At 47.0% G+C, this 12,603-nt stretch overlaps 1 protein-coding gene across 5 annotated transcripts in view; it reads right to left on the bottom strand.

The window, feature by feature from the left end:
* Positions 1-109: 109 nt before the first annotated feature.
* The window catches only part of tfcp2 (transcription factor CP2), a 32,944-nt gene continuing 20,450 nt past the window's right edge, over positions 110-12,603 (bottom strand). For 4 of the 5 annotated variants that reach the window (XM_088634217.1, XM_088634208.1, XM_088634182.1 and 1 more), the window contains exons 11-17: positions 11,969-12,010; positions 10,696-10,789; positions 9,996-10,086; positions 9,184-9,293; positions 7,918-8,060; positions 5,380-5,431; positions 110-5,131 (exon numbers count right to left, since the gene is read on the bottom strand). In XM_088634217.1, the coding sequence (XP_088490343.1) occupies positions 5,094-5,131; positions 5,380-5,431; positions 7,918-8,060; positions 9,184-9,293; positions 9,996-10,086; positions 10,696-10,789; positions 11,969-12,010 (570 nt within the window). In that variant the 3' untranslated portion in view covers positions 110-5,093. The remainder of the gene's footprint in view (positions 5,132-5,379; positions 5,432-7,917; positions 8,061-9,183; positions 9,294-9,995; positions 10,087-10,695; positions 10,790-11,968; positions 12,011-12,603) is intronic. The other variant, XM_088634198.1, reaches the window with a different exon arrangement.

Raw genomic sequence — 12,603 nt, forward strand, 5'->3', positions numbered from 1 at the left:
TCAAGGGCAGTCGTTTCGTTCCGTCGAGCAAAAGGAACCTTCAGATAATCACACGCTTCAGAAAAGCTGCCACCCTGTAAGTGACATGCAGAAAAACGAGGCTTGCGTCTCATGATATGGGTTTTATTTCATTCCGTCTCGGGAAGCAATTACACTCCTATATTTCAAAGACGGACATTCTGTATCAAACTGAGCAAAATTGTTAACGGCATTACTGGACACAAAAACAAAAAGTTGCAGCACCCTCTCACCTCTCTTAAAAAACAAACAAAACAAAAGACATTAACCGATACAGAAAATATGAACATTTAATTAAATGCACAAAAACTAAAAAAAAAAGGACCAGAATGCAAACAATGAGAGCCAGTTCATTATCTCAAATGTTAAAAGTTTCTAGCATTAACATCAGTTGTATTTTTATTACATGAAATAACACGCTTATCGTGACAAAACAATACAGCACTGGAGGCCGCCCTCATCTTACACATGGGGCTAAAATCTTTCTTGTTTGCTTAATACTCCCGTTTAAAGAACGGAAAAGATCCAAACATCATATTTTAATGTGTTCGCGGCTCTTGTGTCTTGACGACCAGAGTCCTGATCTCAAAGACATTGAAACCTGTCCCCGTTTTCCATTCTATCTGTAGAGAGTGCCAATGAATTGAGCGGCTTGCTGTAAAAAAACGTCAGCACTCCGGTTTGGTATGGATTTCCACAAGCACATGAGAATCTAGACCTCGAGTCGCAGAGGTCCAGTGCCTTCCCTGGATTTCAGTCCTCATTACCTCATTATTTCTCCGTTTCTATCAGTCAGTTCTAGCACAAAGCTAAAATAGCTCCTTACGGTTGTGTTTCTGCATAGGAAAAATATTTTTTTTTAATGGATGCTGAGTAATTAAACATTATAAGACACACATTCAGCAAATAGCTGCTCGAGGCCCCTACCTCCCGATCACTCCATTGCATTCGTCTTTATACTGATTTTAATGCAACAACAAAGGAGTGTCTTGTTGCAACAACCCGCAAAGATGCAAACTGGGCGGGTCGCAGGTACAGTGGGCCTGCTCTGGAGTAAGAGATCTAAGTCAGGCACGCTGTGCTTGGCACAACCCCAGGAATACAAAACCATATGGAAGGAAACTCCCACTTGGGGCAGTACTGGCTGGGATGAAGCCAGATTTCCGTTGTACAAACATTTGTGCTGCAAAAAGCCCACTACTCAGTTTGACTGCAGAATGTGCCTTTACGCTATATGAATTTAGATCACTAAATGCCTAGAGTCATGCCCCTGCCTTAACTGCTCACTGATCTCCATTGTTGGCACTATTTCCTGTAACTAGTCGCTCCCTGCAGCAGTGGTCCAATATGTTGTGTATTTGAAGGTGGATATCCAGCAAAATGAAAGTGACTTCTCCCTGCAAGGGAACCACGCTTCACTGCAGTTCAGGCCCATCAAGAATTTACAGAAGAAAACAATAAGCATACCCTGATCCCATAGAACCATGATCCAGCATTTTTTATAGGTCCTCCTTAAAACAACTGATGATGACTTAAGACTTGGATCCAATACAAGTCTTGGATCAATTTAGCCAAGTCATTTCCTGCACTTTTGAGCCAGGAGTAGCCAGAGTATTGTAGTGTTTCCCACATTCCAAAATGATCTCTTTAACTGAACACGGTTGCATGTTGGAAATGTTGGCTTTGCTGCTTTCTAAATTGCCTTTCGTTTAATTTGCGACCAGCATTTACGTCAATTGAAAACAAATTCTCTTCCGTGGAGTGTACCCACTTATACAGCCAGGCTTCTTACAGACACAAAGCAAAGCACCCTGGCTCAAGAGTACAAAGGCGGTGTCCTCGCACAGAATTCAAACCCGTAACCTAGGAGTCCAGAGCTCTGAATGCAAGTCCACCCTGCTGCTTTGTGAATTACCAAGGCCTGGACAGCTGTAACAAGTGGCTCGATGTGTGCTACAGTGCACCGAGTATCTTTTAGGCCATAGGCAGCCAACGTCTGTCCTAGGGCACTCCCGTGTCTCCTGTCTTTTATACCAGGGGTCCCTGAAGAGGCACTGTTGGGACCCACCAGTCTATGCAAGGTTGTAACCTCTAGACCCTTATTATCTGAACACATCTTTATCTCATGAGCTGTGCATTCTCCAAAGTAAAAAAACAGATGCCAAGCTGGGTTTGTGAAGCTCCTGTCTCACTGAACACAGATTTTAGTGGGGATGAATCGCATCAACAAGCAAAGGTTCTTTCTTCGGCACATGAAGAAGCAAAACAGACCCATTGCCATTATTTGAATTTATCTGGGAAATCCCTCTATATATTTAACAATAAATGCAAACACGGTCATTTCAATAGCAGTGATTTACATTATCGTTGAACTTTTAAACAGCAAGCAAATTTAAAAAAAAAGCTTTGTATACACCTGATCACACCTGAATATTTTTTTCCAGATCAAAAACACTCAGGCAACTTGATAGTCTCACGATACAGATTCTGTTTCTGTAGCAGATGAGACTCCAGATAGTCTGAGAATTAAAACCTTTACTGTCAGATTAAAAAAAAAACAGAAACCACCTTGTGTGCCTTGTTTTCTATGTCCTCGGTGGTGCTCCTGAGCCAGACAGCAGCTGCAGGGTCGCCACTCCAGATGCAGTCTTGAGGGAAACAAGTCGATGATCATACTGCGCATTTTCATCTATGCAGTGTCTCTCAAAAAAGCAGAGGATCTTCAGGGCACTGCACAATTTACACACCACAGGTTTACTGGCTTATCTCAAAAGCGCCAGGGTTAGGGAGGTCTAAGCTCTGGGGATTCACTTGTTCATTCTTCTTGCATTGGCTGTACTAGACAGCAATATCAACATCAGTGCACTGGGGGTGCAGTTAAACATGAGAACTTTGCCTAAATCCTTTGATGCAGGATTTCTTAAAACAATTCCCCCCCCCCCTCTCTCCTGGAAGGGTTAAATCCCTCACTGCTAAGGCTGATGACCCCTGAATCAAATTTTTGAAGCATGACTATATCATGGAGGATACTTATAAAATCAATGGTATATTATCACTATGCACTATTTGTTGCGCTGAAGTGAAGTTCTGGAAGCCTTGCAATTCTCAAGGGGGTGCAAATTCACCCTTGCCGCTGCTGTAATAACATCCTGTCCAAGCATGATACAAACTCTAAAAAGCTACACTTGGCACGTAACTCAACTCAGAACCACCATAACAGGTTTGCAAAGGGTCCATATGTATTCAATAAAAAGAGTCTATATAGGGAACAGTCTTTCATACCAAGTGTAGATAACGCTTGGAATAACCAACCCCGTAATATCAACCTATCCAGTCCACTGGAATTCCTCCAAGACTCGTAACGATGCTTCTTCAGGACAACATGGAAGGCGTGCCAAGCATGCCAAGAAGGGCTGAATGCCCTGTTCTGATTCCATTACTGGGATGAGAGTCTGTTCCAGGGGAGATGGGGAAAAAATGAGACTTGCAATGTGGACAGAAAGGAAGCTCTGAGGCTGTTCACCCTGTTCTAGACTGTCAAATGGTTCTAGATCTTAAAGAACATGAACAGGATGTTCAGGGGTCTAGATCACTCTGAGTACTAAGCAGAAACAAAGATCACTGGCTCAAGAGATCTTTCTTTTGATAGATCTGGAATAAATATCTAGCTCTGTAAATAAACTCTCCTTTCCATTTTAATAAATGCAATGCTTAGTGAAATATGCAAAGAAACGGTAACCTAGCTGCTGCAATTAGCACCATTTGCTTCTGTTAGCGTCTTAATTATAAGAATATGAACCTTTTAAAGTTCGTATTCGCCGATAACCAGGGCAGTGCTGCTTATGAGGAGCAGGTCCTGTGGTAGACCAGCACAGTGTTTGTGCTCGGATCCCAGAGAGCCAGAAGAGAGGCGTGGCTGATCCAGTAGAGTCTCCTGACCCCGCCTCTGTAACATCCGCAGTTTCACCTACAGCACTCAGAATAATAAACTTCACAGCGTGTGCTCACGGATTCTCACTATCATCATCATCGGCTTCCCAGCACACAGAGGGAGGTGTTCTGTCCTATAGAGAACTGTCCGAGAGCACCGCAAGGCCCTCAACGTGCCCCTCAGTTCTGCTGCCCAGCCTAGTAAGACATCTCTTGTTGGCACAAAAAATAGTTTAAAGACTTGTTGCCGGTCTTCAGCATGCTGCACTATAAAAACACATTTGCACATGATACAGGGCTCTTAGGATTTCCTAGTTTCTGTTGTTACACAAAGGTCGCATACCCCATTCTTCGTAGAAAATTCACTGCAAGCATGCACACGAGGACAGCAATAAAGGCCTCCAAAGGGAACAACAGCCATCACATGGACCCACTACATGATCGTCAAGAAGTGGCGTTTTCATTTGCCTAACAAACGACAACAAAGCTCAACTCCCCAGCGCGCGTGGGTGTCTGTCACGCTGGGTGTGGACGAGAATCTTCAGTGGGAAAAGGTGACCTTTCTTCCAGGCCACTTCCCCAATGCCCAACCACACACATTTTTTTTTTTAACTGAGCCAATACAACTCCCCCCAGACACAGGCCGGGGCTTAAACTTAGCGACGGAGCCAGGCAGCACTGACTGCACCGGCTCAGACCAGCAGGCCTCAGGCCGGTGACCCAGGAAGAGGCCCTGGGGGGAAAAAAAACATGTTGGATGTTCTGTCCTTTGGGACTGTGGGCACTGGTACATCAACCTCAGCGACGGGCCCACTGGAGAGAGGAGGGAAAACGAGACGAAGAGAGGCGCAGACTGGCTTCCCAGAAGGGCAGTCCATAGCGTCTGGGACGGGGAGAGTGACGAGCGATCCCCTCTGAGTCACAGGTTAAAGAAAAATCATCTAACAAAAAAAAAATCGTCAAGGCTCCTTCACTCTGGGCTCCCTCCCCACACCCCCCGGCAGGTCAAAGCCGTGCTGGGCAAGGCAGGGTGCAGGGGTTTCTGTACAAAAAGGGGCGACGTCCCAAGCTGGACTCTCTGGGATGGATGAAGGGTCTTATAGCATCCAGCACCCCCAAACCTTTCGGAGGAGGGTCTCTGGCCTTCATTTCAAGATGATGTGGTATCCGTCATTTGATTCAGCTGTGGGGAAACAAGAACCGTGAAGTACTTGTACGGGCTTTAGTCATGTCAAAGGAATTCTTATATTAGTCCTAGTACATTTTTATACAGTAGATTTCCCGTGTTTTAGTTATGGATTACTTTACTTAAATTGGCTACTAGAATCACCTAAGGGAATGGAACTGGAGGCGGTTTTGTAAACGGACAGATGGATGTAGATTCAGAGACCAGACCGAAACAAAATTTCCACGCAGAGGACTTTCTCTCACCTTTCATTGTGTCCAGAACAAAGCAAGACTCGTCTGGGAAATTCTGTATCATCTGTAATAAAAAGAAGGTAGAACACAAAATTGAAGCTCACGAGTTACCAACATGAAAGGACAGGCGGGGCTTCATCACTGTCCTTTACTAACGCCGCTGTCTCCGTGTGTCGCCCTTGGACTGGCTTCAGGCCCCGCCCAGCAGGTGGCGCCTAAGAAACGATGGGCCACGCTGATTTCAGGAACCAACTCAGTTTGTGTTGCAGCACGTGGGAGGGGGGTATGAGAGTTTCTAATTGCCCCACTCCTGACACTGGCCAGTTCTTTTTCTAGCTGCTTAATCCTGGTGCTGACAGGCTGAGCAGGGCAGTCCAGATGCCCCTTTCCCCAGCAGCAGTCCCCAGCAGCTCCCAAGCCAGCCGAGATGTTTCGCATCTGGAGGCCACATCTTACATTCAAGCTGTCTTAAGGATTAGGGATCCTTGCATTTCATTCCAAAGAGTTTCACACCAGCGGCATGCAGGATCCACTTTGCTCACCACCACTATTCAAACCCCCCACTTGGGGTGCACAGTCTCTGCTGTGTGATGGGGCTGCTGGCGCAGAGCAGCTGCTGTTCTGTCAGTGGATTGGAGGAGAAGCTTTAGGGAGGCCAGACTGTACATGTCCTAAATGAAAATCAGGAAATTCACCCTCTTGTTCTTCTCAGAAGCACCAGGGGATCTATATTGACCAAGCAGTCAGGACTGCTTGAATCAACCTCTCATCCTGAAGCAACAGTCTAAACTAAAGAGCGCCATCTACTGTTCCAGCCCCATCCCTGTACTAACCAGCTTTGTTCAGCTCCCGAGATCAGGCGACAAGGTGGTCAAGTCCACAGGTATAATTGTCTGGCTAAAACCCCTCCACTCTCTACAAGCTCAGACCAACAAGAAGGGCATGTAGACAATTCCTGCACCTAACTCCCAAGTGTGCCGCAAAATATCACTGAAAAAGCTGTAAGAGTGTTGAAAAAGAAAGTTGCCATACAGAAGAATATGGCCAAAATTCAGCCTCCACTTTCAGTTCCATAAATGTACATTCTTTCAGAGGCACTGCATTACTTTGAGCACTAGATCACACTCTTCACTGAGCATTCCAGCATTCTCTGAATAGGAGTCTGACTCATCAGGACGTGTGACCAGCGTGCCACCTGTGACTCAGGCATCCATCTTGTTTCCCATCTACTAAAACAAATTTGGATCGAAGGGAGAAACAAGTACAAACCCCTCAAACAAAAAGACCAGGGCTACGATAAAGACAAAGAAAAGACTTTGTCCAATATAGAAATGCAGGAGAATAAGCAGTACATCGAGGATATGCAATTCAGAATGTCAGGAGGAGAGGGTGAACATTTTTGGTTATGTTTTGGAAAAGATATTTTGAAGACAAGTAGTATAAATGATCGATCACAAAAGGAGAGATTTTACAACCTCATCTCGTTAGGATTTCCTTCCTCTTCTCATCCAGCTGCTTGACAAGGACTTCCATTTGACTAATCAATTGCTTCAGAAGGCTTTCCTATTGCACTGATTTCTTCATTACGGTCGTCAGGTTTAAATCAAACGTTGATTGAAGAAGACTCACGTACAGGTGCCTTTCAGGATTTTGCACACATGATCTCAAGTCCCCAGGGAACTTAGCCACACTCCCCCATCTCTTTGTGTGAAGTGTCTCCTGGCCTCGGTTTCAAATGGACTTCCATGTCGCGGCCACTTACCCATTGAAACACAAATCACACAAATCCTCTTGCTGGCATTTTCATTTGCTATGGTCTCATTGCTCATGTCACTGTCGACCTGCCTCCCTTTGCTGGCTGCCACGGATCTCATCTCCTGGAGGATGGGAGCACCTGGAGTCGGCTCATGGCCGGGCCCCTTCCAGAACAAACACTGGGACCTGCCGGAGCTCGGGCTCTGTCAATTGGGGTTTTCCCCCCCCGAGAGTCCTGCTAGTTTTACTAAGCTTTGTTACAATCAGTTTTCCTTGCTTTGCCTTGCCAGCGTACTCGGAACCGACCAGTGCTTTATCTCCTGACTGTGATCCCAGATCACCCCTTGGCTTTGACCCCAGCTCTGAACTTGGACTGCACCTCTCTTAGTCTCCCAGACACCTGAATGTGCACCACTACAGTGCCTCCCCGGCTCTGACCCTCTCCTGCTGTGGATTTAGACCCAGGGCTGTGTCTCCCCGCGTGCACGGCTCCTGGGCTCGGCCGTCCGCAAGCAGCCCGCCCCTCGTCCCCAGAGCGCATGTTCCCTGTTCCCTCCAGCCTCAGTAACGTGCAGCCCTGGAAACTCCCCAAGTGCTGTCTGCAGGCTCCCCATCCCGGCTGCATTTTCCGCCAGCTCGCCTGGGCTGCGCTCCCACTTCCGTAGCGAGACATCACACATAGATAATAAAGCTTAAGCAATTAACCTGGTGATTAGTGCAAGGAAGGGGGTCAAGCAGACCTCCCAGTATCAGAACCCTTGGCTTGCACTTCCGTTTGGGCAGCGCCACTCTTACCTCATCGCTGACCAGGACATGGATGCCCGTGGGACCCTGCTTGTAGATCTGGCTGATCTGCCGCGGGGAGATACTGAAGAGCTGGGCGATCTTCTCCGTCAGCTCCGCGGCTGTCAGGTCCTCCAGGTAGATGGCGTGGTACACTAGAGCACAGACACAGCTGGTATGAGAGCTGCAGCTGGCTCCCTAGGGGAAAAAACGCCACACGGGCAGGGCCTGGAGCTTGTGTGTGGCCCTTTCAGCCCTTTATGGCTGGAGTTGTTTTTGTCCATGAATTACTTTCTCTTAGCGCTTTATTTAGGGGCGCCAGAGCCTAACCCAGCAAGCAAGAGGCGCAAGGCAGGACGCACAGGACACCAGTCCATTGCACGGCAGACACACTATCACACCAGGGCCCATCTTCTCAGAAGCCCATTAACCTACCAGCAGGATTTTGGACTGTGGGAGGAAACCAGAGCACCTTGGGGAAACATACAAGCAAACAGCACCCCAGGAATTGAAACTGGGGTCCCAGATCTGTGAAGAAGAAAAGGTAAGAACTGTGCTACAGTGCGGCCCTAATTGTTTCTGGGTAAAGAAAAACCCACCTGAGAAGTGCCCATCTATTGCAGATCACAATTCACTTCTAGCTGAAACTTTGGCCAGTGTGCATTTCAATTCTGCAGTCTACCATTACTGCTCCCTGAAAATATTCCCTTCCTCTTCTTACAAGCCCAGATTCAGAGCTCCCAGACTTTTGAAGTCCTGACAGGACCGTAAAGGGTTAACAGATTTCAACTCAACCTAGTTTCTTTACGAGTAAATAAAACAGGACTCGTTAGCTTTAGTAAAGATAGACAATTATCACTCTGCTGCTTTTTCTATAACAGTGATGAGATCTCAAAAAGTACCAGAACAATCCTTCCCCTCCTTCCACTATATCCATGAGATTAAGAGTTACTTATTGGGTAAGGGAGGGAATTCAGATTGAACAGAGCAAAAAATGAGACTGATAATGATTCTTTAAAGACAAGATAAGCATCTAAAATATGTCACAAAGCACAGGACACTGTAAACAGAGTTCCAAGGAATGGGTGAACTGCAGAGGGCACACTACTGTCCAGCAGAGGGCAGACCTGAGCAAGTGGCCAACCATGCTCACGGAGAAGTAAAACCGTGCCTGTTGAAGTAATGCACTAAGTGCAATGAACAGTGCGCTAGGACCACTTGCACTGCGAACACTGCAAGACTGCAGTTAGGTGTGTGGGAAAGCCCCCCTGAGCTCACCAAAGAAGGTCTGGTTGGCCGCATCTCCATTCTCATGCTTCTGCTGCTGTTGCTCCCGAATCTGCTGAGACTCCTGGCACACGTACACCGTCAACCTGGGCCTCACCACCCTGAACACAGGGAGAAACACACACACACACACCATGAGCCTGGGCCTCAGCACCCTGAACACGGAGAAACACACACACACACCATGAGCCTGGGCCTCAGCACCCTGAACACGGAGAAACACACACACACACCATGAGCCTGGGCCTCAGCACCCTGAACACGGAGAGAAACACACACACACCATGAGCCTGGGCCTCAGCACCCTGAACATAGAGAGAAACACACTCACACTGTGAGGCTGGGCCTCAGCACCCTGAACACAGAGAGAAACACACTCACACTGTGAGGCTGGGCCTCAGCACCCTGAACACAGAGAATCACACACACACCGTGTGCCTGGGCCTCAGCACCCTGAACACAGAGAAACACACACGCACACCGTGAGCCTGGGCCTCAGCACCCTGAACACAGAGAGAAACACACACACACACCATGAGCCTGGGCCTCAGCACCCTGAACACAGAGAGAAACACACACACACTGTGAGGCTGGGCCTCAGCACCCCAAACACAGAGAATCACACCCACACCCTGTGCCTGGGCCTCAGCACCCTGAACACAGAGAAACACACACGCACACCGTGAGCCTGGGCCTCAGCACCCTGAACACAGAGAAACACCCTGAATGCAGCCCCACTGTTTCTTCAGCAGCGTGCCTGGATGGACAGCACGGGGGCCAGGCTGGGAAAGAGCGACACTCACCGGCCTTTCAGCGCATTGAAGAGCCGGATGCCGTCAGCTGGGCCGCAGATCTGAATGACATCGTCCCTCGTCAGCTTCAGCAGGTCTGCTCCTGGCACACAGAGAACACATGGCACAGTTGGCAACCTCAGAAGAAGAGCTACTTTCAAACTACCCACAAAACAAAACCAACATAGCAAGAGGTTCTTCAATGAGCCTAATTACGATGCCTTCTCCAAGGCGGAGATCTCGCCGACAAGCTCATTAACACCCAAAACCACTCCTAGAAAGCCTGCTGTTTCCTCTCTTTGTGTGCTTTTTTTATTCTTCGTATAAAGTGTTTGAGAAGCCACTTTTAAAGGAGCTATCTAAAATAAAGTTTATTATTATAGAAAAATAAGTACCATCTGTGCCTTGAGACCACATCCATGAAACGAGCACCTGTGCATCAACTACACCACTTTGCAAAGGTCAGTTAAGCAATTAGTTTGCTTAAGCACAGGGGGAAAAAAAAGGGTCTTCTCTCTTTTTTTTTTGTCTTCAAACCCCAGGATTAAAAAACTAATTTTCCTCCCGATTAAACACCAAAAAAAGGACAAAAGATAAACGCGCACAGCCAACCACCTCGTTGGGGGGGGGGGGGAACGGCTCATCAGGTAACATGAGAAAGGTCTGCTCTGGGGCCTGTCGGTTTTTAAGGTTCCCGCCCCCCCCGTCTCACCTGAGAAGTTGGTGAAGAGCCGGCAGAAAGGGGAGAAGCGGTTCCTGTGGAGCCACTGCTGCGCCTCCTGCGGGGTCGCCGTGGGCAACAGGTTCTGCGGGGTTCCGGAGGAGACGGTCAGTCCCGAGGCCTACGGGCCCGCACGGCACACTGCCCGGTACGGACAGGGCCCGTAGCCAAGCCCCCTCCAGACACAACGAGTGAAGCCTTCGCCCTCCCGGTCACCAAAGAGTTTGAGAATATTGTAACATTTGAGAGGCAGAAAACCCCTAAAATTAGCAGCCCTTTTCCTGTGATATCTTAGAGGGGACAAAGGGAAATAAGCCAAAGAGGGGATTTATCGCTAAGACTCTTACGTTTCCAGCATTTTCTTCCTGCCAGGCTCTCTGCCTTTAACACTGTAAGAAGCCACTGATATCGCCCAGTACAGGAGAGAAGCATTACAACATTACAACGCATAGTTCAAGCATCCCTTTCTTGTAACAAACACAAGAACCACACAGACATCCTGAGCTATGAGCTATAGACGGAACTGAATAATAAAACCTGAAAAACTTCACAATTTCACTGGCAGCTGTGGGAAATGGGAAACTGCTCGGCACTGGCTTAAGAGGCTTTATTTCCACGGATGGTTAATTTCACTGATGGTAAAACGCAAAGCTCACTCACACTGCAACACCCTCAGCATGACTGCAGTTACCAGCTTCCTTCTGAGGTCTGACTTACAAACTCAGTCTGTATTTGTTAGAAAACAGTATGCAGTAGATCACGTATTACTTGCCAATCAATATCGTACTTTACTAAGTGTAATATTACAATTTACATTAAACAAGCTGAAGCCATGTACTGTACAGCACAATTTCTGCAGTACACTACCTTCAATACATATCTGGTCTATTCGTGTTTTTACCTACAGTATATGCTTCATTTATAATGTTTTTTTTTTAAGTAAACACTAAAAAGCATATACACAACAGCCAAAAACACAATCTTCTAAAAGTGTGTACAAATAAGCTACTATGAAAACTTTGTTACAATTAGCCGGCGTGATCTACTTTATCTATATAAACATAAATAAAAATGAAGATCCTTGATTATCATAGCCTGTCATATCATAGCCTCCATAAGGATGCATATGTGCTTGCTAAGCGAAATCACATTTCGGAAACCAAAAATCTGGGAACCCAGGTCACCTCGCCCTCCCCATCTCCCTCCCCAAGGGGTGAACTAATTAAGTCAAAACAGTAAGCAGTAAAAAGAAAGTCATATGTACCTGGGAGGTTTCACAGTCTCTTCTAAGTAGATGGCAGGATAACTGTAAGGCAGAATGTCTCTCAATTTTATCATCACCTCACTGTTCCCGACTCACTCCTAAACTGCCCTCCACCACCCCCACCCCACAATTCCAGCCCTTCCACATTTTCTCACAGGACACACGGGACAGCCAGGGGAAACCACAGACAGGAGGGGAAGGCCACCAGGAACAGAGCGCCAGGCATGACGTCTGAATCACGTCCACGCTTTTTTGTAACCATTCTGGTGCGTCACTCCTTTCAGGAGCTGCTTGTCTACTTCTTGACTATGTCAGCTTACTCCAGCAGGACGGTGCTCCCAGAAACACTGCCCAACTTAATTTAGATCTGTATAAGCAACGGATCTGATCTTGAAACACTGAAGCTAAGCGATTCTGCCCCCTTCTTCCTCAAAAAGGACCCAATTCAAAGAGCTGAAGAATCAACAGATTTGACTGCAAAAATTCAACCACAGCTCTAAAAACATTTCGTGTAGATCCATTCAGAACACAAATGGATATTCTATGAACTCTGTATTGCAGATTCCAGTTTTCCCCACATAACGGTAAAAACTCACTCAACCCACTTTATTTCATTAAAAATGCCTAATACCCAC

Source organism: Lepisosteus platostomus, chromosome 1, assembly GCF_059453375.1.
Source record: "Lepisosteus platostomus isolate fLepPlt1 chromosome 1, fLepPlt1.hap1, whole genome shotgun sequence".
NCBI lineage: Eukaryota > Metazoa > Chordata > Actinopteri > Semionotiformes > Lepisosteidae > Lepisosteus > Lepisosteus platostomus.